Source organism: Macrosteles quadrilineatus, unplaced genomic scaffold, assembly GCF_028750875.1.
Source record: "Macrosteles quadrilineatus isolate MER2022 unplaced genomic scaffold, UCM_ALF_1.0 Scaffold_5__1_contigs__length_97177068, whole genome shotgun sequence".
Classification (NCBI taxonomy): Eukaryota; Metazoa; Arthropoda; class Insecta; order Hemiptera; family Cicadellidae; genus Macrosteles; species Macrosteles quadrilineatus.
The window spans coordinates 20,960,171-20,987,920 of NW_026542598.1; the positions used below are offsets into that span (position 1 = coordinate 20,960,171).

Genomic DNA, 27,750 nt, shown 5'->3' on the forward strand with positions numbered 1-27,750 from the left:
CAGTGACTGTGTAACAAACTTGTAGAATCTCTACCGTTCGTTTTAAAATAAGAAGCAAACAAGAATATGAAAACTCAGTATAATGAGCAGTTTCAATCGTATAATATCAACCTTCCAATTGGGAGCAACGTTGGTTGATGAACGAAAATATTTCAATATCAAACGTACCTATTGCAATCTACATTTGCGTCACAGTTACACTGATTTACAAAAGAAAGTATATTACCATAGATGAAGTAATTACTGTATAAATATGTACTTTAATAACTTAAAATTGATAAAACGCTGTTCATTAAAATAAGCTTGTGGGAATTTATTTGTGTATTTAATAAAGAGGTTGGAGACTCCTATTAGCCTAGCATCCAAGTGGTTAAATTGTTCGTAATGTAATCTGGCAATACTGTAACCGGTTCGAACCCAAGAAAGGTTTGGTTTGAAACTAGAGAAGATCCACCACGATCATTGAGGTTTGATGTTGGTATTTTTTGTTATTACATATTTTTGGCATTAATTTATGGAAGTACTCCTGTAAACAAAACATAAGCAGATTTTGAGATATATGTGATTTTATCCTACAAAGTCTTACATTCCAAGAAAATCTTACTATAGTTGGAGTCTCCATTGAGTTTTTGTTTGCTGCCGTTATCCATATAGCCTAAACATTAAAATTAAAATAGGTTTTATTAATTGTCAGCGATTTACATTTTTAGATCGACACACACACTTTCTTTAATAATAAAGCAACAAAGCTAAATTATAAAGCTCCTGTACTAATTATTAATGTAATAAACATAAGTGGCACTACAATTTGCATTGGTTTTCCTAAAGTAAAAGTACACCGGCGATAACAAACTGACCACTATGGATTAGTTTCTTCACCCAGCCCAAAGAGGATGTATTTAAATTCATTTATATCAGTACATCTATCTATACTATTATACAATTGAGGTGGTGTCTGTTTGTCTGTTTGGCTGCCACGACTAAAATACTTAACCGATACGTCCAAAATTAAGCACAGAGATGGTCCACGTATCTAGGAAAGTCATAGGCCTTTTCACTTACCTGATTTCCTCTTGGACTACGCTCCTTGGATGTCCAAAGTTTTAAGGTGAGGTTTTCAAAACCGAATATTAGTTGGTCTCCATGGAAGCATGAACACAATGTTTACCTTTGTGTTGACATTTCTATGTAAACAATCAGAACTGCTAAATGCTTATTTCATAATTTCAGACATTTGATCGTAACAAATTAAATAAAATACAAAACTGGTTGGTAAGTTTATTCTGAAACTCTGCCATTGATTATGGTATATTTGATTCTATAACCATAAGCTCAATAAAATACAAGAATCTTAAAATAAACAAATAATCAACAATCACTTGTGTGAGCAGAAGCCCATTTAATTTTTTTAACCTCTAATCTCACTTTTCCAATATCAACAAAAAATCAAACATTTTTGATTTGATTCATGTCTGTTCACGGTTGCAGCTGAAATCGCACAAGTTTCCATAAATCAATTTTAAAAGCTCGCAATTTTGGATTCAATTTTTCGTGCCGCAGTGTATTGAATAAGTTTTGGGGAGTGAGCTGGTCTAGTGGTAGAACGCGGCGCTTCGGAGCCCAAGGTCCCGGGTTCAAATCCCGCTAATCCACAGTGGATTTTATCCATGTGATAATGCCGCGACCCTCTAGGACTAGTTTGAAGTAATGTGTAAAACAGTACCGGGCTAGAACCTAGCGTTCTAGAATGTGAAGGTGTGACATAAAATAAATGGATGATTAAAACAGATGGGGTAGAGCTTAAAGTAAACTGATTTGAATTTTGCCGCTATGTTCCCAGGACCAGAGTGTGTACAAAGTGTGGCTGGAGAGTTTCTACCCATGTGAAGACAACTCCAACGCCATTGCAGACATGTCTGGTCTGAAGATATCTCATTTTAACCGGACGTCCTTCTCCATTGACGGAGCTGCAAAAATGTTTCAAGACCTGGATAAGGAGCATTACGTAAATCAACATAAACTTGCTTAAATACAACTGTAATATTCGATGTTGTATTTAAAAGATTCCACTCTTTAATTGGTCTGGGGTAGATGAAAGGCAGATGTGACACGACCTTTTGTTTGATTTAATATAATGCTTTTATATTACTAAAAAAGACACTGATCTTTAGAGGAGCCTTTAAATCTGTTTGATTATTCCTTGCAGCTATTTGCAAGTTGTTATTAGTAGGTTTTTAGTGAAAAAGTCTCTTGGACCTCTTGAAAGCATCTTTAAACTATTTGGAGATTGTTTCTCTCTAAAGTAAAACAACATAATTCACCGCATGACAATACTTTTTTGTTTATTCTTACATGTCTCTGTGGAATATTGTGAATGAGATGTAAATAATCTTACTGGTGTGTTAAGCACTGTTGTGTTTCAGATGAGATTGGTTGGATATGTAAAGAGTAGCCACGGAAAATGGACCAAGACCCTATTGGATACAAAAAATGTGCTTCTCTGCGATTTTATCAAGAAAGATAAAGTCTTCTGGCCCGGCATCGTCAAGATTAGCGACCTGCCTAAAGAGTGCCCCATAAAAAAGGTACGCTCCCTAAACATCTAACGAATACGCAAGCTAATATATATGTAACCCTCAAAATAGAACGATTGTCTAGTTTAAGATACCGTAACTAAAACTTTAATTGATTCAGAAGAAATACTCTTTAAAGTTTAATCTGGTTTAGGGTTATAAACTAGAAAATAATATAAATCAATGATTAATGTTCAATTATTTGAGATGGGAACGCCACCTAGGTGGGCATTGTAACCAAAATATAAGGTGAAGGATGATTGTGGAATGTTGGAAGATGATCTGTGTAGCTTCAGGATCATATTGGTTTAAATCCCGATGAGCAGGAACAGTTTGGTCCGGTTTTAAACCGTCAAAAAGCTGCTGACTTTTCTCATGATTGAACTGGCGATCTTTTTATTGTTACTGTTTTGTTTGTTATTGTTTTATTGAATATTTTAGAACCGATCGCTAAAACCACTCAGCTACTATACCCAGCCAGTGCCTATTGTAATATGATTTTAGATGGAGAAACAATTGGATCAGCAAAACACTAAATTTACTCATCCTGTGTTTTCATACCGTATAGAAATTTCGTAGCTTGTCTTGGCAACTAGTTTGTCGTATGGCATTCCTATCTCTATTTGAGTTCTGTACATTATTATTCCCACGTTCATAAAGAAGAAAGGTTGCATAGTTTTAATAGGATCACATAAGGGTTCAGTACGCAATCGAAAAAAAAACTATAATAGTTTAGTTCGTTTTATAAGGGTAATGTAATGTTTTACAGTTTTTCATTGACCGTGAACTTGAACATAACTAAGCTACATGGTTTTATTCCCTGAACTGTATGTAATGCACTCTTTATTGCCCTCCATTTTGTCGATCAGCTGTAGACGATTATCGTCCTCATGTTAATAGTTAAATCTAGAGACCACCGACGGTAAGAACACATCTAGAACAAATTGAACGTAACTATGATTTAACGATTAGAACCTTCATTTACTAGGTTTCATAATTGATGACTTTATTTTGATGAAGGTTACTTTAAAATTAAAACCATTTCCGTGAAAATGTAAGGAGTCAAAAACGACATAATTCCTAACATAATTAATTTAGTTTACTTTATTATTAATCAACTAGCAGAGTACCCGAGTAGGGGTTTTTAGCCGCCCCTGCGACAGTGAGCGGCTTGAGCGGCAGTGAGCGGCTGACGTCACACGACGCCGCCCCCACCCCCGACACCGCCCCACCCCCACCCCGACGCCACCTCCACGCCCGACGCCACCCACATCGTCACCCCCACCCCCGTCGCTAACCCCTACCACCATCGGGCAGGTTCAAGGTCATCCTTTGTTGTCTGGAACCACCCTACGCATCGTGGGAGGTCTCCAAGCCAACCCTCCCTACACCATCACTCACTGTCAGCCGCAGCTGCTCCTCAACACCTGCGCTCCAAGCGCCCCCCCCCCCGCTCCTCCCTTGTATTCTTTGTTCTCCGCATAGCGCACACTTATTTACCACCAATAGGATGTTAGCTTATTTTGACCAATCAGAGAGCAGTATTTCACATATTTCAAATATTTTAACTGTTTTACGCACCAGACTGTTTGAAAGATCAACCCAAACTGAAAAAGTGGTGGGAATAGTGAAGTAATAGACGTACACTATGAAAATAGCATACATATGACACAAAATTGTAAGAAAAGTGTATTTTTTCAAGTCCAATAGTTTAGTTTATTTTACTTTGCGGACTATCAAGAGAGAAGATGCTACTTACATTTAGTTAGTTTCGTTTTAAACTAAGAATAGAACAGACTGAAACATTATTACGTTAACATATTCTGCTAAGGTTACAACATATAATAGAGTGTTAAATGTAAACCACGAGTTATGTGGGAGGTATCCAAGCCAACCCTTGCTCCTCCCGCTCACTCACGATCCTCCCGCTTACTCATGCTACCCCCACCCGCCCCAACACCCCCCCCCACACTCACACCTCGACACCCCCACCGCCCAACGCCTCACCACTATGCCCCCACCCCATTCTCCCGCCTTCGCGAAGGTTCAGGGTCATCCTTTGTTGTCTGGAACCTGCCTACGCATCGAGGGAGGTCTCCAAGCCAACCCTCACTACACACCAACACTCACTGCCTTAGCTCACTGTCAGCTACAGTCGCTCCCCAACAACAGTGCTCCAAGCGAAAGTGTTTCGCTATTTAAATGCTGTTTAATATTCAAACCATGACACGTAAAATTAACTTTTAGCGTAATTTAAATAAAAAGTATTACAAAAATTATTCTATAGTTTTTTTTCAATCCATACAACTAATGAGAAAGCAATAACAGGATTAATCATTACGATTTGGCAGGTCACCAAGAATCGATTTTACTGCCCAGCAAATTTACTAATTCCACGATTAAATTGTAGATTCCTTGGGAGAGTAATTAAGGTGTGAAATACAAACATTATCGTTATTATATCACTTTTTCTTCAAAAAAAAAATTATCATTTAATGCCTACATGACCCGTAATGAGTATAAATTTATCTATTTTCCACTAAATAAACTGTCACTCTTGTTCAAGAAATTTAAGAATTTGGATATGTGCCTATACTTCAAGTTAGTAAATAAGATAAGTTACGTTAAAAACTTCAAGTTTTTATGGTTTAATTTAAATTGTTGTCTTACTTAAGTTGTTTTAAAAGATAAGTAGGTTTGATAATACACATCTATTTTGTATAGGTATGAGTACAAAAATATAGTGATTCTAGTTTTGGCTTAGACTATACTCAAAAATTTGTCTAAAATTAAAAGTCGTATAATTTAGCTGATAACGTTACATAATACTATAAAACTAATATTTTTACAGAACTATTATCTGACATTTTCTCACTTGAGGAACGTCAATTGTCTAGGCAACGCACATTCAGAATAATATACGGGCTTTGTTGGTTGATAGTTCATCAGTTAAAAAGTAGATTACGTAACTGAATAATTTCACCACGGAGATAATATTTGTTAAAACGAAACTATTGTCCCTGTTGAGTTTTGCTTGTCTTCAAAAAGGTGTTATTGAATGATTAACTTTGTTAGATTTCTTGAAAAAATAGTTAGCTGTTTTGACAAAACATTTAATTGAATTAATTTCAGACAAAGATATCACCAATATTTTAGTTATGTTTTATTATACGTCATAAGGAAAACGTTACAAAATTAAATCTCACTTATGGACAATGTAATATAAAATATAATTTTGTTAGGTAATTTTAGGTAACATTATAAACTTATCCCTAGTTATGATACATGGATTTATTAATGTCATACCTATAGTTTTATCAACGTAGAAACAATTGAAAATTCTAAAAACAAATAAATACGGGTAAATTGTTTGGGAGTGCAATTTTAACGTTTGTTAATCAAACCAGTATTGCAAAGTTGGTCACACATGTGTTATTTATTTTTCTCCTAAACTTAGTAAAAAAAAAAAAAAAACAATAAACAAATGTAAATGTATACCAACTCCTTTGCACTATAGTCGAAGCATTTGTATGTAATTTTGTTAACTCCTTTTTACAATTTTCGTCTTTTACAGAAAATAGTATTCATTTATATTTAATGGGTTTTACGGTTTGTCTTAGGAAAACAAAGATCAATATAACTTAAATATGAAAAGCTAGATCTCCACTCTTTTCTTCGTGTTTAATTAGCTTGTTTGGGCGTATATTGGATTATACTTTTACCAACTAATATTGCAATACTAAAGTGATTAGGAATAGCTATCACATTAGTTTTAAATATTATGCCATGTTTATGTAAATACAACCATGATGGTAGGCTAATGTTGCTTAAAGGGTTATTACAGACACTTTTCATCACACATGTAAAACACTCTACCCAACGTTTCAGCATCTGAAAACTCATCTCGTACACAAATGAGAAAAAACTTAACACATTGTAACATTGTAACTTAACATATTGTACAACTAACAATACACAAACTCCAACCTAAGTTGGAATACACTTCAGAGAACATTCAAGTATAGGCTATCCACTGTATAGCAGTCAAGTCATGATCCTAAATGCAAAATACAACAAATCAAAACACAACAAAATCTAAAATGTAATAAAAGAAAAAAATAAGATATGTGGTTTCAGCTGTTAGCCTATGATAAATACATAATACAATAAAGTTAAAATAAAGTTATATAATAACTAAAAAGTGAGAAATAGTGACAAGTTCTCACACAATATCTTTCGTCAAAGTTTGGCAATTTTTGGTGCAGGTTTTGCCTTTTTTGAGCTGTCATTGGTTGGAGGAATAAAAATAACTTTAGATGAACGGGATTTTATTTCTTCCACGGTCAACGTTCAATTAAATATGCATTCTCATATACAGTCAATTTAAATCTAATTTCAAAATATAATTGCTTTATTTTTCTTGAAAAACAATCTTTCTTTTATTTTCATTATAATTTTTCTATATTTTAAGAAATATATGGGGTTTTGTAGAACTATTTAGTTTTAATTATTGAAAAGTCAAGTAACATTACTGTGCGCAAAACCTATACAAACAATTGATTGCAAAGAAGATGCTTTGTTCTCAACCACAGTTTATTTATCTTTCATATTGTCCCACTTAGGTTCGTATTTTAACTAAATATGAATGGAGAATGAAGTATTCACCTTTCCAAGTCGATGTCAGTACTGATCACGATACCGTTACAATCGACACGTAACTAGTCTAAACCTTGTTAATAATTTTAAAATAAACTAACTACAATTCCTTCTATAAAAAAAAAATAATAATTAAAAATTTATTTAAAAAAACTTGTATTCGGTTTAAAAAATATTCTTTCCAAGCTAGAGATGTCTGATATGTCTAAAATAGGTCAAATTGTTATGAAGTTTATGTGCAGTTTTATTTTATTGAATGCTACAGAGAGTAAAATGATGATTTAGTTCAGAACGCGTTTTATACTCAGATTTATAAGTTCCGCTCGAGCTTTAATAGTTTATGAAGCAATATAGCATTTAATAAGTTTATACCATAGCATACCGTGAATTTAAAGAACCAAATTCTATCAAACTGTGTCCACTCCCATTGAAAACACAAAGCTTGAGTATAACTGCAATACGCATTTTACACCTATATGCCAACCGCGTACAAAGGACGGATACTCTGCTATTAAATAAATAAATAAAGCAAATAACTCAAAACAACATTCGATAACTTCCATTCACATAATAGTGCAGCTTGATTATCAGCATACTTGTAATTCCTTAGCATCCAGAACCTAGAAATTTTCAAATATATTTCCATCCCTGTTTTATTTATCAGTTAACTAAACCTGTAAAAACATGAAGAAATAAGGGTTCACTAACTTAATCCGTTACCAAAGACACCACTGTCGAGTATAATTATTTATCTCATACGGCAACACCCAGTCGTAAATATCCATTACTTTCAAAAGATATAAGAAATCATCGCGGCCAATTGTATCATTGTTTGAAAGATTGGTATATCAACCGCATACTCCTCAGTGTTGTTTGCATACACATTCCTTTCACAGGGTAGGTAGACAATAAGAAGCGATTGTTGTATAATAAATTTATTCCTGAAAGACGAATATATACAAATAAGAATCCTTGTCCCTTGGATCAAGTGTGTTAGGTAAAATATTTGATAAACTTGTGTTTCAGCAAATCTCTAGTTATATTTGTGATATTAATAAGTTGTATAAATACCGATCAGGCTATAGTTTTAACTATAGCACCCAGACTGCATTGGTGTCAATAACTGATGATGTAAGAAGAGCAATGGACAGTCGTGAAGTTACTATTATGGTTTTGTTAGATTTTTCTCGTGCTTTTGATAGTGTCCATCATAAAATGTTACTGGAATTTATGAGATCTTTTTCTTTTAGTGATAGCGTTGTTAGTTGGTTCGAATCATATTTATCAGATAGACAACAAAGAGTTAGAACTAGTAAAGGTTCATTGTCAGAATGGAAGTGCAATCCCATTGGCTCTACCACCTTGTCTGCAATGTTATTTTCTCTATACATCATTAAAATTTGCGATTCATTGGTTTTTACTAAATCTATTCTCTGCGCAGATGATTTTCAATTGTATTTACATGCTCCTGTTAAAAATATTAATAATGCTATTGATATGTTAAACACTGATTTGGACACTTAATTAGAGTGTTGCAATGGTCATGACCTAAAACTAAATATAAATAAATAAATATAATTTTAGGTACTAGCAGACTATTGAACACAATAGATTTGGAAGTGGTCCCTAAAGTAATGATAGATAACAATGCTTTAGAGTATCAAACTACTTTTAAAAACTTAGGTTTAAGAATGATGAACAGCTTATCATGGTCCGAACAAGCTAGTTACATACACAGAAAGGTATATCAGTGTTTATACCAGTTAAAGCGCATGTGCTTCAATCCCTCTGAAAAGTGAAGAAAAACTTTAATTTTAACATTGGGTTTTTCCCATTTTTGATTATGATAGTGTAGCTTTTTGTGATATCAGTAATGCTCTGTTAACTAAACTTTAGAGAGCACAAAACGCTTGTATTAGATTTTTTTAGATTACAATTACATGAACACGTGACAGAATATTGTAAAAGATTAAATGTCCCGAAGGTTAAAGAGCGATTAGAATATAATACTCTCGTCTTAGCTCATAAAACAATTAAAAGACACGAACCAATGTATTTATTTGAGAATTATAGATTTATGAGGAATGTTCATCTTAGACAGACACGTTTTGGTGATAATATTTTACATTTTACTAGACACAAGACAGTCATATATACTAATTCTTTCCATGTTCAATCAATACGTTTGTTAAATTCCCTCAATGATGAAGTTAAAAAGTAGTATTAGTGACAAGAATTTCGCAAAAAGACTCAAAGCTAAACTCTTAGAAAAATATAGTTTGTAAGATGTTCAATATAAACATGTTTATAATAAGAATCCTGACAATTTGTTTTCTTTTTTTTTGTATCTATATATAGTATACTAAACATAGTTGGGTTTCTTTTTCTTTTACAGTCCAATTGTATAAAATAGTGTGTTTGTATTATAGCTACAACATTTCATTAAACAACTTGTGAATAAAAAAAAAATCGGCATTGTAATAAATATTTTATTGAGTGTAACCACAACAATGTATTGTAATGTGTTTTTTGTGCCTGTTGTGATGGAAGATTGGACCATCGAGGTCTAAATCAAAGCAGGTGAAATAAAGAAATGTCAATTGTCAAAATGTCTCTCTCTCTCTCTCTCTCTCCCTCTCTCTCTCCCTCCCATTCTCTCTCTCTAATAGTAATATATGAAGAGTGAATTTTGATATTCACTCTTTTCATTTCTTATCGTCATACTTTCATTACAACATTTTAGCCAAGAATTAAATAGTATCCTGTTTTATTATAATTAATTTTAATCACAACGTAAAAAATATTTAATTTTTTGAAATTTTTTATGCGGCTGCCGGTGGTGGCATTGCGCGATAAGACAACGCGTTACGCGTAAGGGTAACGCGTTACTCTTTCGCGTTACTCTTTCGCGTTACTCTCTCGCGTAATGCGCTTCGCGGAAGTTATACATTAAAATGTGCTGGCTCGATTTTTGGACGTATTTTCCGTAACGCGTTACTCTTACGCATTTCGCGTTCCTCTTACGCGCGGATGCGTTTCGCGGAAGTCTTGAGCGTTTCAAGATTTTGTAGTAAAATAAATGGTAAAAAAAAAACAAAATAAATTTTAATCCGCAATCCACAGTGATGTGGAACTCACAGGGAGATAAGGGGTGTCTACATCGCCCCTTCCCTCGCTACCCTTGCCACCTGTGTCAAGAGATTAACGTTGTCTAGACTAGGTGATTGATGCGTGGGACAGCAAAATAGAGGGCATGTGAAATGCATTTCGCGGAAGTCTTACATACACTTTTGCGTTACTCCTACGCGCGGGCGCGTTTCGCGGAAGTCTTAAGCGTTAAGCATTTCGCGTTACTCTTTCGCGTTACTTTTTCGCGTTACTCTTACGCGTTACTCTTTCGCGTAATGCATTACCCTTACGCGTAACGCGTTGTCTTATCGCGCAATGCCACCACCGGCAGCCGCATAAAAAATTTCAAAAAATTAAATATTTTTTACGTTGTGATTAAAATTAATTATAATAAAACAGGATACTATTTAATTCTTGGCTAAAATGTTGTAATGAAAGTATGACGATAAGAAATGAAAAGAGTGAATATCAAAATTCACTCTTCATATATTACTATTAGAGAGAGAGAATGGGAGGGAGAGAGAGAGGGAGAGAGAGAGAGAGAGAGAGACATTTTGACAATTGACATTTCTTTATTTCACCTGCTTTGATTTAGACCTCGATGGTCCAATCTTCCATCACAACAGGCACAAAAAACACATTACAATACATTGTTGTGGTTACACTCAATAAAATATTTATTACAATGCCGATTTTTTTTTTATTCACAAGTTGTTTAATGAAATGTTGTAGCTATAATACAAACACACTATTTTATACAATTGGACTGTAAAAGAAAAAGAAACCCAACTATGTTTAGTATACTATATATAGATACAAAAAAAAAGAAAACAAATTGTCAGGATTCTTATTATAAACATGTTTATATTGAACATCTTACAAACTATATTTTTCTAAGAGTTTAGCTTTGAGTCTTTTTGCGAAATTCTTGTCACTAATACTACTTTTTAACTTCATCATTGAGGGAATTTAACAAACGTATTGATTGAACATGGAAAGAATTAGTATATATGACTGTCTTGTGTCTAGTAAAATGTAAAATATTATCACCAAAACGTGTCTGTCTAAGATGAACATTCCTCATAAATCTATAATTCTCAAATAAATACATTGGTTCGTGTCTTTTAATTGTTTTATGAGCTAAGACGAGAGTATTATATTCTAATCGCTCTTTAACCTTCGGGACATTTAATCTTTTACAATATTCTGTCACGTGTTCATGTAATTGTAATCTAAAAAAATCTAATACAAGCGTTTTGTGCTCTCTAAAGTTTAGTTAACAGAGCATTACTGATATCACAAAAAGCTACACTATCATAATCAAAAATGGGAAAAACCCAATGTTAAAATTAAAGTTTTTCTTCACTTTTCAGAGGGATTGAAGCACATGCGCTTTAACTGGTATAAACACTGATATACCTTTCTGTGTATGTAACTAGCTTGTTCGGACCATGATAAGCTGTTCATCATTCTTAAACCTAAGTTTTTAAAAGTAGTTTGATACTCTAAAGCATTGTTATCTATCATTACTTTAGGGACCACTTCCAAATCTATTGTGTTCAATAGTCTGCTAGTACCTAAAATTATATTTATTTATTTATATTTAGTTTTAGGTCATGACCATTGCAACACTCTAATTAAGTGTCCAAATCAGTGTTTAACATATCAATAGCATTATTAATATTTTTAACAGGAGCATGTAAATACAATTGAAAATCATCTGCGCAGAGAATAGATTTAGTAAAAACCAATGAATCGCAAATTTTAATGATGTATAGAGAAAATAACATTGCAGACAAGGTGGTAGAGCCAATGGGATTGCACTTCCATTCTGACAATGAACCTTTACTAGTTCTAACTCTTTGTTGTCTATCTGATAAATATGATTCGAACCAACTAACAACGCTATCACTAAAAGAAAAAGATCTCATAAATGCCAGTAACATTTTATGATGGACACTATCAAAAGCACGAGAATAATCTAACAAAACCATAATAGTAACTTCACGACTGTCCATTGCTCTTCTTACATCATCAGTTATTGACACCAATGCAGTCTGGGTGCTATAGTTAAAACTATAGCCTGATCGGTATTTATACAACTTATTAATATCACAAATATAACTAGAGATTTGCTGAAACACAAGTTTATCAAATATTTTACCTAACACACTTGATCCAGGGACAAGGATTCTTATTTGTATATATTCGTCTTTCAGGAATAAATTTATTATACAACAATCGCTTCTTATTGTCTACCTACCCTGTGAAAGGAATGTGTATGCAAACAACACTGAGGAGTATGCGGTTGATATACCAATCTTTCAAACAATGATACAATTGGCCGCGATGATTTCTTATATCTTTTGAAAGTAATGGATATTTACGACTGGGTGTTGCCGTATGAGATAAATAATTATACTCGACAGTGGTGTCTTTGGTAACGGATTAAGTTAGTGAACCCTTATTTCTTCATGTTTTTACAGGTTTAGTTAACTGATAAATAAAACAGGGATGGAAATATATTTGAAAATTTCTAGGTTCTGGATGCTAAGGAATTACAAGTATGCTGATAATCAAGCTGCACTATTATGTGAATGGAAGTTATCGAATGTTGTTTTGAGTTATTTGCTTTATTTATTTATTTAATAGCAGAGTATCCGTCCTTTGTACGCGGTTGGCATATAGGTGTAAAATGCGTATTGCAGTTATACTCAAGCTTTGTGTTTTCAATGGGAGTGGACACAGTTTGATAGAATTTGGTTCTTTAAATTCACGGTATGCTATGGTATAAACTTATTAAATGCTATATTGCTTCATAAACTATTAAAGCTCGAGCGGAACTTATAAATCTGAGTATAAAACGCGTTCTGAACTAAATCATCATTTTACTCTCTGTAGCATTCAATAAAATAAAACTGCACATAAACTTCATAACAATTTGACCTATTTTAGACATATCAGACATCTCTAGCTTGGAAAGAATATTTTTTAAACCGAATACAAGTTTTTTTAAATACATTTTTAATTATTATTTTTTTTTTATAGAAGGAATTGTAGTTAGTTTATTTTAAAATTATTAACAAGGTTTAGACTAGTTACGTGTCGATTGTAACGGTATCGTGATCAGTACTGACATCGACTTTGAAAGGTGAATACTTCATTCTACATTCATATTTAGTTAAAATACGAACCTAAGTGGGACAATATGAAAGATAAATAAACTGTGGTTGAGAACAAAGCATCTTCTTTGCAATCAATTGTTTGTATAGGTTTTGCGCACAGTAATGTTACTTGACTTTTCAATAATTAAAACTAAATAGTTCTACAAAACCCCATATATTTCTTAAAATATAGAAAAATTATAATGAAAATAAAAGAAAGATTGTTTTTCAAGAAAAATAAAGCAATTATATTTTGAAATTAGATTTAAATTGACTGTATATGAGAATGCATATTTAATTGAACGTTGACCGTGGAAGAAATAAAATCCCGTTCATCTAAAGTTATTTTTATTCCTCCAACCAATGACAGCTCAAAAAAGGCAAAACCTGCACCAAAAATTGCCAAACTTTGACGAAAGATATTGTGTGAGAACTTGTCACTATTTCTCACTTTTTAGTTATTATATAACTTTATTTTAACTTTATTGTATTATGTATTTATCATAGGCTAACAGCTGAAACCACATATCTTATTTTTTTCTTTTATTACATTTTAGATTTTGTTGTGTTTTGATTTGTTGTATTTTGCATTTAGGATCATGACTTGACTGCTATACAGTGGATAGCCTATACTTGAATGTTCTCTGAAGTGTATTCCAACTTAGGTTGGAGTTTGTGTATTGTTAGTTGTACAATATGTTAAGTTACAATGTTACAATGTGTTAAGTTTTTTCTCATTTGTGTACGAGATGAGTTTTCAGATGCTGAAACGTTGGGTAGAGTGTTTTACATGTGTGATGAAAAGTGTCTGTAATAACCCTTTAAGCAACATTAGCCTACCATCATGGTTGTATTTACATAAACATGGCATAATATTTAAAACTAATGTGATAGCTATGCCTAATCACTTTACTATTGCAATATGAGTTGGTAAAAGTATAATCCAATATACGCCCAAACAAGCTAATTAAACACGAAGAAAAGAGTGGAGATCTAGCTTTTCATATTTAAGTTATATTGATCTTTGTTTTCCTAAGACAAACCGTAAAACCCATTAAATATAAATGAATACTATTTTCTGTAAAAGACGAAAATTGTAAAAAGGAGTTAACAAAATTACATACAAATGCTTCGACTATAGTGCAAAGGAGTTGGTATACATTTACATTTGTTTATTGTTTTTTTTTTTTTTTTTTTTTTTTTTTTTTACTAAGTTTAGGAGAAAAATAAATAACACATGTGTGACCAACTTTGCAATACTGGTTTGATTAACAAACGTTAAAATTGCACTCCCAAACAATTTACCCGTATTTATTTGTTTTTAGAATTTTCAATTGTTTCTACGTTGATAAAACTATAGGTATGACATTAATAAATCCATGTATCATAACTAGGGATAAGTTTATAATGTTACCTAAAATTACCTAACAAAATTATATTTTATATTACATTGTCCATAAGTGAGATTTAATTTTGTAACGTTTTCCTTATGACGTATAATAAAACATAACTAAAATATTGGTGATATCTTTGTCTGAAATTAATTCAATTAAATGTTTTGTCAAAACAGCTAACTATTTTTTCAAGAAATCTAACAAAGTTAATCATTCAATAACACCTTTTTGAAGACAAGCAAAACTCAACAGGGACAATAGTTTCGTTTTAACAAATATTATCTCCGTGGTGAAATTATTCAGTTACGTAATCTACTTTTTAACTGATGAACTATCAACCAACAAAGCCCGTATATTATTCTGAATGTGCGTTGCCTAGACAATTGACGTTCCTCAAGTGAGAAAATGTCAGATAATAGTTCTGTAAAAATATTAGTTTTATAGTATTATGTAACGTTATCAGCTAAATTATACGACTTTTAATTTTAGACAAATTTTTGAGTATAGTCTAAGCCAAAACTAGAATCACTATATTTTTGTACTCATACCTATACAAAATAGATGTGTATTATCAAACCTACTTATCTTTTAAAACAACTTAAGTAAGACAACAATTTAAATTAAACCATAAAAACTTGAAGTTTTTAACGTAACTTATCTTATTTACTAACTTGAAGTATAGGCACATATCCAAATTCTTAAATTTCTTGAACAAGAGTGACAGTTTATTTAGTGGAAAATAGATAAATTTATACTTATTACGGGTCATGTAGGCATTAAATGATAATTTTTTTTTGAAGAAAAAGTGATATAATAACGATAATGTTTGTATTTCACACCTTAATTACTCTCCCAAGGAATCTACAATTTAATCGTGGAATTAGTAAATTTGCTGGGCAGTAAAATCGATTCTTGGTGACCTGCCAAATCGTAATGATTAATCCTGTTATTGCTTTCTCATTAGTTGTATGGATTGAAAAAAAAACTATAGAATAATTTTTGTAATACTTTTTATTTAAATTACGCTAAAAGTTAATTTTACGTGTCATGGTTTGAATATTAAACAGCATTTAAATAGCGAAACACTTTCGCTTGGAGCACTGTTGTTGGGGAGCGACTGTAGCTGACAGTGAGCTAAGGCAGTGAGTGTTGGTGTGTAGTGAGGGTTGGCTTGGAGACCTCCCTCGATGCGTAGGCAGGTTCTAGACAACAAAGGATGACCCTGAACCTTCGCGAAGGCGGGAGAATGTGGTGGGGGCATAGTGGTGAGGCGTTGGGCGGTGGGGGTGTCGAGGTGTGAGTGTGGGGGGGGGGTGTTGGGGCGGGTGGGGGTAGCATGAGTAAGCGGGAGGGGGACGCGGAAAGGTCGCCCCCGGAAACATCACCCCTCTACGTCATATTGACGTCAGAGACCGGGGGGTGATGTTTCCGGCCGCGGACACTCAATTTCAGTTGCAGCATGCACTCGTCGATATGACGAGTTATTTTTTAGTTTGCGCATTAATTAGATAATTATATTCACTTATCATATACAATTACCAGATTTTCTAATTAGAATTGATTGTGTTAACCGGATACGTTAACCCCGATCGTTTTCAAAATGCACACCCCGGAAAGGTCCCCCCCTGCCATGATCTCCCCCGGTATACCTGCTGTAGGGCTTGGGCTCGTGACTCGAGCCAGCTATTGTTCACAAGGGTAGAGACTGTCCCATATTACCACCGCTCGACTGAACTCGCAAGAATGGGAAGGATTTGGTATTATTACGCAAATGTTGTGGATATTAAGATAAATACAAATTAACACTTTGATATTGTGCTTTCTCTAGACATTTCCCCTTAATTTTATACATCAAATGATGTATAAATTACATATAGTTTTTTTCCGTCAACGTATAAAATGTATTTGAAACACGTGGAAATGAAATAAAATGTTTATAGTAATAGTGACAATTAAGTAAGGAATCAACTCGTATTAATATGAGCATGCTTCAACCACTCAACATCATAATACAGTCAATACACACTTGACAAACATATTTTCACATTTCCTAATTCTTAAATTGTTAACATTGAGCAATAAATGCTGTATATAATTTTTATACATTTAAATAATTGTCTGGATTTTATGGTAAAATAAATGCATTGAGAATATTCCTGATTTGATATTGGTGAAGGACTCTTTCCCGTAAAAAGAATTTAGAAAGTAAATATTGGTTAGTTTCTTCGGCAATAAACAGGAAAAATCTCACACTGTTTACGTTTGCGTTGACAGAGAAACAAGCAACAGTGTCACATTCACTTTATTTCATGATTTCACACTGCTGATATTAAATAACTAAATTGACATTGAAGTAGTACAGTTATTCCATGAACGGTCGCCCATTGTTTTGAAAGTTACACATTTAAATCTACCTATAGTTCGCAGAATATTAATACGTATAACTTATAAGTTTGCAAGAGAACATAATCCTAAGTATAGTATCCACTATTCTCAGAGTATTGATTTATGGAATTCGTCTGTAATTTGCAGACTATTAATTCGTAGAGTACAACTGTATTTATAGCGGGAAGTATTTTTTTGTAAAATAGCTTAGACTTCCCCATTTCAGGTATCCCTCCCAAGAATACCTGAGCCAAATACGTTTGTTTAACATAGTCAAGGAAAAGTTTAGTTAGTTATTTACTAAAGTCAGTTTCATCTTTTTACCATAATTCGTACATTAAATATAATTCATAATTTATCAGTGTTATCTAGCCTATGTACTTAATTAATTTGGAAGGGGTTAATTTGTGAACAGAACGCCTCATTGAGTTTTAAACAGATTTTGAAAATGTTAATGTAATTTGTAAAAAGTATACTCTAAAGTTGCACTAACAATAAAATCAGCTCAAAATATTGTAGGGGATTTTCCCCAGTGTTTTCTAGAGACCTGCTACACCGGTTCACATTTTTATAACCCTCGAAATTTTGGTATATCGATATAGACTACACACATTCTACAAACATGACATAACTTTCATGGCATAAACTTATAGGCCTACTTACACAGATTTGATTTCAGACAAATCTTGATTTTACCCAAGGGTAGATGTATAGTTCAAATCAAATCTACAGATTTCCTGAATACGAAGATCCGTTACGGTAGGAAAAAACAACATTTAAAATTGAAACAGTATGCGGGCAAACACCGACGATCAATATTTAAGTAAACTACTTGTAACATAAAAACGTCAATGACAGTTTGAAACCAGCTGTTAGTTAAAACAGCAATGAAACGACTTTAAATTCGTTAAGTATTTAGGATTCCATATGGATAAACGATTAACTTGGAAAACACATATTTGGTTTAAAAGACAACAAATGGACTTGAAGGTTCGTAAACTCAACTGGCTTCTAGGCAAAAAATCTAAGCTTTCGTTGACCAATAAACTCACACTTTACAAAGTTATGATCAAACCTATTTGGACGTACGGGATACAGCTTTGGGGAACGGCAAGTAAATCCAACTTAGCAATTATTCAAAGATTTCAGTCAAAGGCGCTACGAAGAATAGTTGATGCTCCGTGGTTTGTTTCGAATCGAACAATCCATGAAGATTTCAGAATACCTACAGTAATTGAAGAAATAACAAGAATTAGCAAGAACTATCAAGAAAAACTCGAAACCCACCCGAACAATATAGCCGTTAATTTGCTGGACAATAGTGATTTTCCCAACAGACTGAAAATTGTGAAAGTTCTAGAACTCCCATACCGATTTGTATAGTTTTAGTTATGCCATGACTATTTAATTTTGCAAGATCTTTCACAGGGAAGATTCTTGGTCAAGACACTTATTTATATTATCCCTTTTACTAATTGTTCAAAGTACTGAACAGATTGTAAAATAAAATTAAGTAAAAAAAAAAAAAAAATTAACGTTGGCTGCTAGACTAAAAAAATTAAACTTTAAAAAATGAAATCATGGCATTGAAATTCCCTTCCTTAGAAAATTATATTTATTTCAACACAAAAATCACGAAATCGCGAAAGTGGTTGATTCAGAATCCTGAAATGGAAAAAAAACTCTGTCACGTTTAAAAATATAATAAATCACAATTAATTGCACACTCTAGTGGAAATCGATGAAACCCACCCACATGAATTCTTGCTTATCCGTTTACTTTTCCACTCTTTGCGTTTTTGTACATGCCAAGTCAAGTCTTAAAACATTACATTTAAAACAATTGTATTAAATCTTCCATAAATTACAAGAAACAGTGACTCATCCATTTTCCCCGATTCCGAATATTTGTGCGCAATCTTGGCGACTTATGTTCAGTCTCCAGCATTTTGGAGGTGTTCGCAATTCAGACACACCCGTTCCCATAGTCCGATTATGCTGGTTCACGAACTCGTTCTAATAAACTTAGGCTTACACGTTTGTAACAAATCTCATCAAACTCGCAGCGTTGTTGCCCGAGTTACCGCGCTCACGGTCACATATTTAGGGTGTATTTATAAAGTCCCGCATGGGCTTAATATTTTCAAAACGGCAATAGATAAATCAATAAGATTTGGTACATAAATACCACACCTAAAAACAACGTTTTAAAGACTGTCAGTTTTCTGTCACATAATGGGGACATCCCGCAAGGAGTCAGAAGGAAATCTTAAATAAGAGCATAGGTTGATATTTACAGATAACCGTAGGCATATTCAACAACTTAGGCTAGGATTATACTAGGACGCTAGCGTCCGAGAGGCCAGCGTCCGGGACGCTAGCGGGGCATTAAATCAAATGGGGGCGATTATACTTTGGATGCTAAAAAAATATAATAAAAATATAATAAACGTCGGATGCTAAAAAAAGTCACCGAAAGCTCGAAGTTATTACCGTAGGTGGCATCGTAAAACCTAGGCCCGGGACCGATTTACTTTTTCATTTTGATGTCCCCAGAGGCCAAAAACACCATCCGATCGTATAGATTTAAATATTATATATATATGTCTGTAAACAACTGGAGAACTTTTGATCTATTTTGAAGAAATTTGGTTTTAATGTGAAGGGTGGGATAAATTTGAATGAGTTCGTGAACCAGCATGAACATACCTTGGGAACGGGGTTAATGTGCTAAAAAGGGGGGTTTGTTATTTTTGACCCATAAAACTAAAAAAATTCACAATTTCTCTCTAGATAATTTTAATGAGCTTAAAAACAAATAATTTAGTACCTATATTTAAGTTTTTTTGTACTGTTATTAGTTATGGAGAAAATTTAAAAAAATAGTATATTAAAATTGCCATGTTATTCTTATAGAAAATGTTGTTAAGTGTTGGAATTTGCTTGTGTATGGATATATTTCGATTAAACTTGGCCAATTTGTTTTATACTAAGCTAATAATACAGTATTTTACTAAAAAAACACACTTTATTAGCCCCCTTAAAACTTAAAACCTTGGTACTCGTTAAACCTAATGTTATTTAATGTTACAAAAAGTGACTAAACATTGAAATCAAATGACAGTCCGAGAGGCTAGCATCCCAACACAAATCACGTCATTTTTCGGCTCGAGGTGGGACGCTAGCCTCTCGGATGCCAGCATCCCGGACGCCAGCGTCCTAGTATAATCCTAGCCTTAGTAAAACGTTATTTTTTGTATTAAAGCCATTTTTCATTTAGGACACAAATGATTTTTCTTTTTGCTTTCTTTATTTGTTGTGCTCTTGGTCTTTAATGTTTACCAGGTTTTTAATGATTTATTTGTTGCCAAAAACAATTTAAGAAAATATATTTAATTATTTACTTACATTATTTTTTACGTAGTTAAAATGACTAAGTATTTGATTTGATAATTTGAAATATTATCAACATATTATTTTCAACCTTTTCCCATATAAGAAGGTGTCCAAACATTACCAAATAGGTAAAGGTACTACAGTAGCAAAATGTATATTTATAAACAGAAATAAAAATAAGAATAAGAAACGAAACACACAAATTTAAAGTGCGTAACACAAAAAAAATATCTTTATGCTTTTTTATTCTTTTTGTGCTCTTGATTTTGATTTTGATATATTTTATTGTTTTAAATTATATTGTTAATGAAGTTTGTATCGGTACTGTATAAATTCCTTGACACTTTGTAGAATATTAAATTGTTATTCAGTTATAGTAATTGTAACCAGTTCAGATTAAATTGTATATATATATATATATATGTTTATAGTGTTTTATAAGTTTACTCTTTTTTTTTACGCAGTCTATCCAACTTTTTTTGGTCAAAGATGAAGGAATCAAGTATTCAAGTAAGTAAGTAAGTATATTTTTGTATTTTCTTTCCACAATTAAAATGTATAGGCCTAATAGACGATTTAGTACTCATTGTGTGTATTTATTTCTCAATTTAAGTACCTGTATTCCAAACTTTGTTACAAAATCCTAAATTTGTGTTAGCGAATTTCCCCTATAGGGAATAAGCTATTACCGTAGTACTCATGGTAAGACCTGGACCCGGGACCGATTTACTTTTTCGTTTTGAGGTCCCTAGATGCCAAAAACACCATCCGTTCAAATTCATAAATTTGATGAAATTTGGTACACGCGTGTAAACCTACGTTTCGAACCAGCATGATCGAACCAAGGGAACGGGGGTTTATGGGGGGTTTTATGGGGTAAAAATTGGGTTTTCCCATTTTTGACACTAAAAACTTAAAATTTCGCAATTTCTTTATAAACCATTTTGTAGAGCTTAAAAACAAATAATTTAGTATATTGAAGCGTTAATTATGCGCCTAATGGTTACGGAGAAAATTCCGAAAATCTGTAAATTTAAAATTTCCATGTTATACTTAGAATAAGTAAACTGTTGTAGTTTGCTTGTTTATATACATATTTTAATCAAATTTGGAAAATGCATTCATTTCATACTAAACTATTATCATAAAAAAAACCACCTTTTTACCCTCCCTGTTGCAGCAAACCTAAGTACTCGTTAAACTTTGATGATTCAAAACTGGACCCAGCTGTTCCGGATCATTGGGCTTTAAATAAATGGTCCTGGCTAATGAAACAGCTGATCTTAGTCAGTAACAAAGCTACACAGATCATCTCACACCATTCTATTATACACTCATATTTGGGTTAAAATACGCACCTAGGTGGCGTCCCCATATCAATTGATATTGATATTGATATATATTGAACTAATGTTATTTAAATAGGGAATAAATGTGATATTTTTACAGAAACATTTTAGCGTAAATCCAATCAGGCAAGTGGAAATTCGCTTAGTCTGCAGGTTTGCTGTGTCGGGGGTATTTTTAATTATAATTGACACTTTGTGATACATTAATTGGAGTATATACGAATGTTACTATCGTTTAAGCGATGTAATACAAGTTTACAGCTCAACATTTCAAATTTTGATTACATATTAAAAATTTGAACTCACGTATATTTTCCCCTTAGTAATTATGAAACATAATTTTGCAAACTTCAGTAGCAAAAAGGTTTTCTAAACATATACATCTTATAACAAAACTAATTTATTGGTATATCAACACTGATTGCAAGTCCTCTTCTCGATTTAAAGTGATTCTGATATTTTGATTATACTTTCATTATGTTTTGACTCTATTCCAGTGATATGAAACTAGCCTAGGCTGTTTCTGAATTAAGGTACTTTTTGGCATAACCTTTAGAATAGTAGCCTATCATTTACATATTTGTAATTACTAACAATTAATTATTTCGATAAGTTTAAGGGATTAATCCCCTAAAAGATATTATTATGTTTATTCTTATTTAATAATCTGTTTCTAATTTTCAAATTATTAATTAAATCGGGGCCAAACCTAAAGCAATGCGATTCATTTTTAATACATTTATACATTATTCTATTTTTAACAAATGTGTTGCTTAACAATTACCATAGGGTGTAAGGTAAGTTTACTGATGTTGATAAGTATAACTACCATTTAATGCAACAGAAAAAATTTATACTTTACGCATTATCGTTGGTTATGAATTAAGTATAAAAGAATCATTTTTTAAAGTCAATCTTTGCTCGCATTATTTAGTTGTCTTAGAAGTTCATACACATCTAAATCTACTGATTGATATTCCACCACAGCGTCTGAAATTTTCTTCTGTGGAAAAGCTGTTGTCCAAGCGACAATAATAATGAACTAGCGGCCGACCCTCAGAACAATGGACTCAGGAGGACGGGCAGCAGGTAGGCTGCCGAGCAGCCCAGCCCTACTAGGGGTAGCGTTTCAGGGGGGGACGATTCCGGGGTGTACATAGGGGATGCCTTGCCGGGGAAGACCTTTCCGTTTCTACTTGTTTGAATTAAAATTAATAACATAATTAGTTCATATCAACTAGATTTTGATAAATTACTTGTCAAGCCCTTGGGGGGGAACGATTCCGGTCGCGGACATAGATTTTATACCAGCTGGTTGTCTGGTTTCGTGACGTCACGTTTAGCCTGGGGGGTGATGTTTCCGGGGGCGACCATTCCGGCGACCCAGCGGGAGGATCGTGAGTGAGCGGGAGGAGCAAGGGTTGGCTTGGAGACCTCCCACATAACTCGTGGTTTACATTTAACACTCTATTATATGTTGTAACCTTAGCAGAATATGTTAACGTAATAATGTTTCAGTCTGTTCTATTCTTAGTTTAAAACGAAACTAACTAAATGTAAGTAGCATCTTCTCTCTTCATAGTCCGCAAAGTAAAATAAACTAAACTATTGGACTTGAAAAAATACACTTTTCTTACAATTTTGTGTCATATGTATGCTATTTTCATAGTGTACGTCTATTACTTCACTATTCCCACCACTTTTTCAGTTTGGGTTGATCTTTCAAACAGTCTGGTGCGTAAAACAGTTAAAATATTTGAAATATGTGAAATACTGCTCTCTGATTGGTCAAAATAAGCTAACATCCTATTGGTGGTAAATAAGTGTGCGCTATGCGGAGAACAAAGAATACAAGGGAGGAGCGGGGGGGGGGGCGCTTGGAGCGCAGGTGTTGGGGAGCAGCTGCGGCTGACAGTGAGTGATGGTGTAGGGAGGGTTGGCTTGGAGACCTCCCACGATGCGTAGGGTGGTTCCAGACAACAAAGGATGACCTTGAACCTGCCCGATGGTGGTAGGGGTTAGCGACGGGGGTGGGGGTGACGATGTGGGTGGCGTCGGGCGTGGAGGTGGCGTCGGGGTGGGGGTGGGGCGGTGTCGGGGGTGGGGGCGGCGTCGTGTGACGTCAGCCGCTCACTGCCGCTCAAGCCGCTCACTGTCGCAGGGGCGGCTAAAAACCCCTACTTACCCGTCCTTCGTACGGGGTTGGTATATAAGTATGAAATGCTTATTGTAGTTATACTCAAGCTTTGCGTTTGCAATGGGGGAGGACACAGTTTGATAAAATTTGCTTCTTTAAATTTACAGGATACTATAGTACACACCTACCATAGCCGTAATGTTCTACCACTTCACCTAAACAATAGAGAAAAAGAAATTATTAAAAATTCACAAAGTGTCATAAACTATTCATGAAATAAAAAACAAAAATAACTGTAAACAATCCTAATTTGACAGTTCTCATTGCGTATCACAGTTTTTTGTTAGTTCAAATTAGCTGTTTTCATAAATGTAAAAAAATAATATTGCTGCACCCTGTTGGTAAATCTTATAACTTTTTAATGTGTTTGCATACCATAGAACCAACTTTTTTTTTATTTGAAACACCTGACTAAATTCTTTAATTCCCTTTAAATATGAATACTCATGGGGAAACCACAGAGCCACTGGGGCGGAGCCAGAAAGGATTTTAGGGATAAGAATATGCTTATATGTTAATCGGGAATATGAGCTATCATCATGCCAAATTTCAGCCCAATCCGTCCAGTAGTTAATGCGTGATTAAACTTCAAACAAACAAACACACAAACTTTCACATTTATAATATTAGTAAGATTACAATTAGAAGTTTTAGACGAGCTGACGTCCAACTCTTAGTAAGAGATGTTTCTAAGCCGGTTTGGAAGTTAATGTAAACCAGAATGTTCTTTGATACCTTTGTGTTGTACGTGAACTTTAAATGACCTTTGAAATCACAGAGATCCCTTGTGGGAGTCGCTCTAAATGGTTCAGAATTTACCGCACAAATGTTGGTATATAATAATGAAGTTTTAATTAGTTAATTTTCTACATATTAAAATTACTAAACTGAGCCAACTATTTAACACATTCACTGCTAATGATATATTACTTTTATATTTGGCAAAAAAACAAAAACATAATCAGGTTTGTAGAGTGCTAATACATTTTTCATAGAATAAATTGTATCCTATAAATTAATTGTTAGTTAAAATACATTTTATTATACACATCATATATTTATATACCTACTGACATACTGATGACGCACATGTGATGACATACTGATGACAACACCCATTCATTATTTGTTTCATGCACATGATGGATTAGGTTAATCTTTTCACGACCTGATACACCAGGGTTCGTTTTATGAGACGAAGATGAGTTACGATGAGTATTGCGTGAATAGTTTAAACGCTTTGTCACTATGATCAGAGTGTCTTTAGCCATTATCACAAAACTGGAGTTTAGAACCATTGAAAAGCTTCTTATTCACAGGATCTCGGCCTTGTGTGCTATGCAAGCTCTTTACCCCAACTCAACTATTGTCAAATTAGATTCTAATACTGCTTGTGTCTATTTTACTGGTTTTGTCTCTAGGGGGAGTACCAGATGCGAGACGCCGCCATGACTATAGATCGTCTGCCTCCAATGCTGCCCCTTAGCTGCTACAAGCTCGTCGTATCCTTCTGGTCCGCGTCCGAGCCTACGGTAGTCTCATGTAACCGCTTCTACGTTAGAGTTACAGATGGCAAGGTGGCAAGCGCTGACAGATGTTTTAGCTAAATATATAATATTCAATCTTCCTTCGAAGTTTTTTCCCCATGTCAAAATTATTGTAAATACTAGTTAACGTCTCATAACATGTTTTTTTACTTCACGTAAGAAAATACTAAAAACATTTTGCGGAAAAAGCATTATGTATGTCAAGTGTCTAGGAATCATTTTACTTTTGACTTACTTCTTACTACCTAACGTCAATTATTTTTTAGAAAGCATAGTTAATTGACAAGTCAAAGACAAAAAATACCATCTGTGTCTAGAATATATCTTGTCAATTAAGAGTGGTTGTCTATATAAATAAAAGATAGTGCAGATAAAAAAAATTACATTGCTACATGTTTCCAAATACATGGCTGAGGGTCAATTTAAAATTTTACAGATTAAATGATTTTTAGTATCTAGGAAACGTATACAATGAAAATAAAAATACCACAACTTTTATATCCAGGCTGTTGTAGTGGAAACAGTTCTATAAAAAATTTAAGTGCCTAAGCATAAAGGACGCGACGCTTTAAGCAACTGAGGGTCAAGTCGTGATGGAATCAGCGTAGAGGTAAGTAATTTTCAAATCCTTCTTACATTTTAACAGCTTTACCAACCATCCCGAATAGTATCACTTAATGGTCATTACACATTTATGTGTTAAATAGAACTTACAAAACTGGGCGTTCTAACTCTTTTCGCTTAACACGTTTTAAATTAATGTTATTTTCAAAAGTTGACCATTACGTTTTTTAATATATTGACATTCATTCTATGAGACGAGACACAGAAATTATATCGATTACACTGTTATTTACCTCCAGTTCTTTGAAATGTAACCTTACTATGCAGAGATAAAGCATTAAAACATTTTGCCAGATAACCTCTAAATTTATAAAAATATCAGATAGGTACCGATCAATTTTAGAAACTATACTAAAAACTTGTTTTTATCACAACCGATTTGTCACTTAAGTACCATTTGAACCAATTAAATTGTTATTAAGTTCGGGGTGAAACTTTATATCAAATAATGTAATATATTTATCAAGCAAACATTTTTTTCACCGCATTCATTCTTTTAGTTTCGTGCCAGGAGTTGAAACCCCTATACTACTTTCATCGTCTTGGGTGTTGGTGGAAAACCCCTCTTGATCAACCTTATTTTTGAATTTATATACATATATTTACCGAATAGTTAAATACACTTAACTAAGTTTTTGATTGTTTTAAGGTTAAATGTTACCTACATCATTAGTCAATTTGTAATAATTTGCAAACTGTTAATATAATCGTCATAGGGGCCTATCAATTAAGTGTTATAAGTGTCCTGATTTCTAACAGCAACCAGTTATTAGTTTTTATTCCTTTCCACAAAGTTAAAATTCACAAGAGGCTCTAGCATTGACGGGCGCAATTTGTATTACCCTTATAGATCCACCCGACGATCAAGTAAGACCAACTTGGCCTTATGCGATCCTTAATTCCGCTGACCTTATGGCACAGTTAGTATATACACTCATTGAGGGCAGTCACATTCACTTTTACAGTATATATCGCTTTGTTTAAGCGATGGATGCCTGAAAGAACCCTAAGGTACGCCAAGTAGTTCCTCGATATGGACATGAAGTCATCCGTAAGCTAATTATATTGTTCCTAGCCTGACTCCCCGTGGGCTTAATTGGATTTGAATCCTACACTGTCTCCATTACGTTCTTGTAAAAGGTATTGTGAGTTGAAAATATAAAAATAAAAATGCAGCCAATTTATAGCTGCAATGTTTTGTGGTATCCTAGGATACATGTTTTCGTATGTGAAATAGTAAGTGAAATTTCAATAATAAGATTGAACGAATATTTAATCCTTTAAACACAGGACAGTAAAATAAATAACGCAAGACACTACAAGCTGCTGAGGGACG

At 33.5% G+C, this 27,750-nt stretch overlaps 1 protein-coding gene across 1 annotated transcript in view; it reads left to right on the forward strand.

The window, feature by feature from the left end:
- Positions 1 to 25,860, forward strand: part of LOC128995029 (uncharacterized) — a 29,759-nt gene extending 3,899 nt beyond the window's left edge. Inside the window, exons 2-4 of the mRNA XM_054419898.1 lie at positions 1,841 to 2,005; positions 2,424 to 2,585; positions 25,665 to 25,860. Coding sequence (XP_054275873.1) covers positions 1,841 to 2,005; positions 2,424 to 2,585; positions 25,665 to 25,850 — 513 coding nt within the window. The 3' untranslated portion in view covers positions 25,851 to 25,860. The remainder of the gene's footprint in view (positions 1 to 1,840; positions 2,006 to 2,423; positions 2,586 to 25,664) is intronic.
- Positions 25,861 to 27,750: the final 1,890 nt, after the last annotated feature.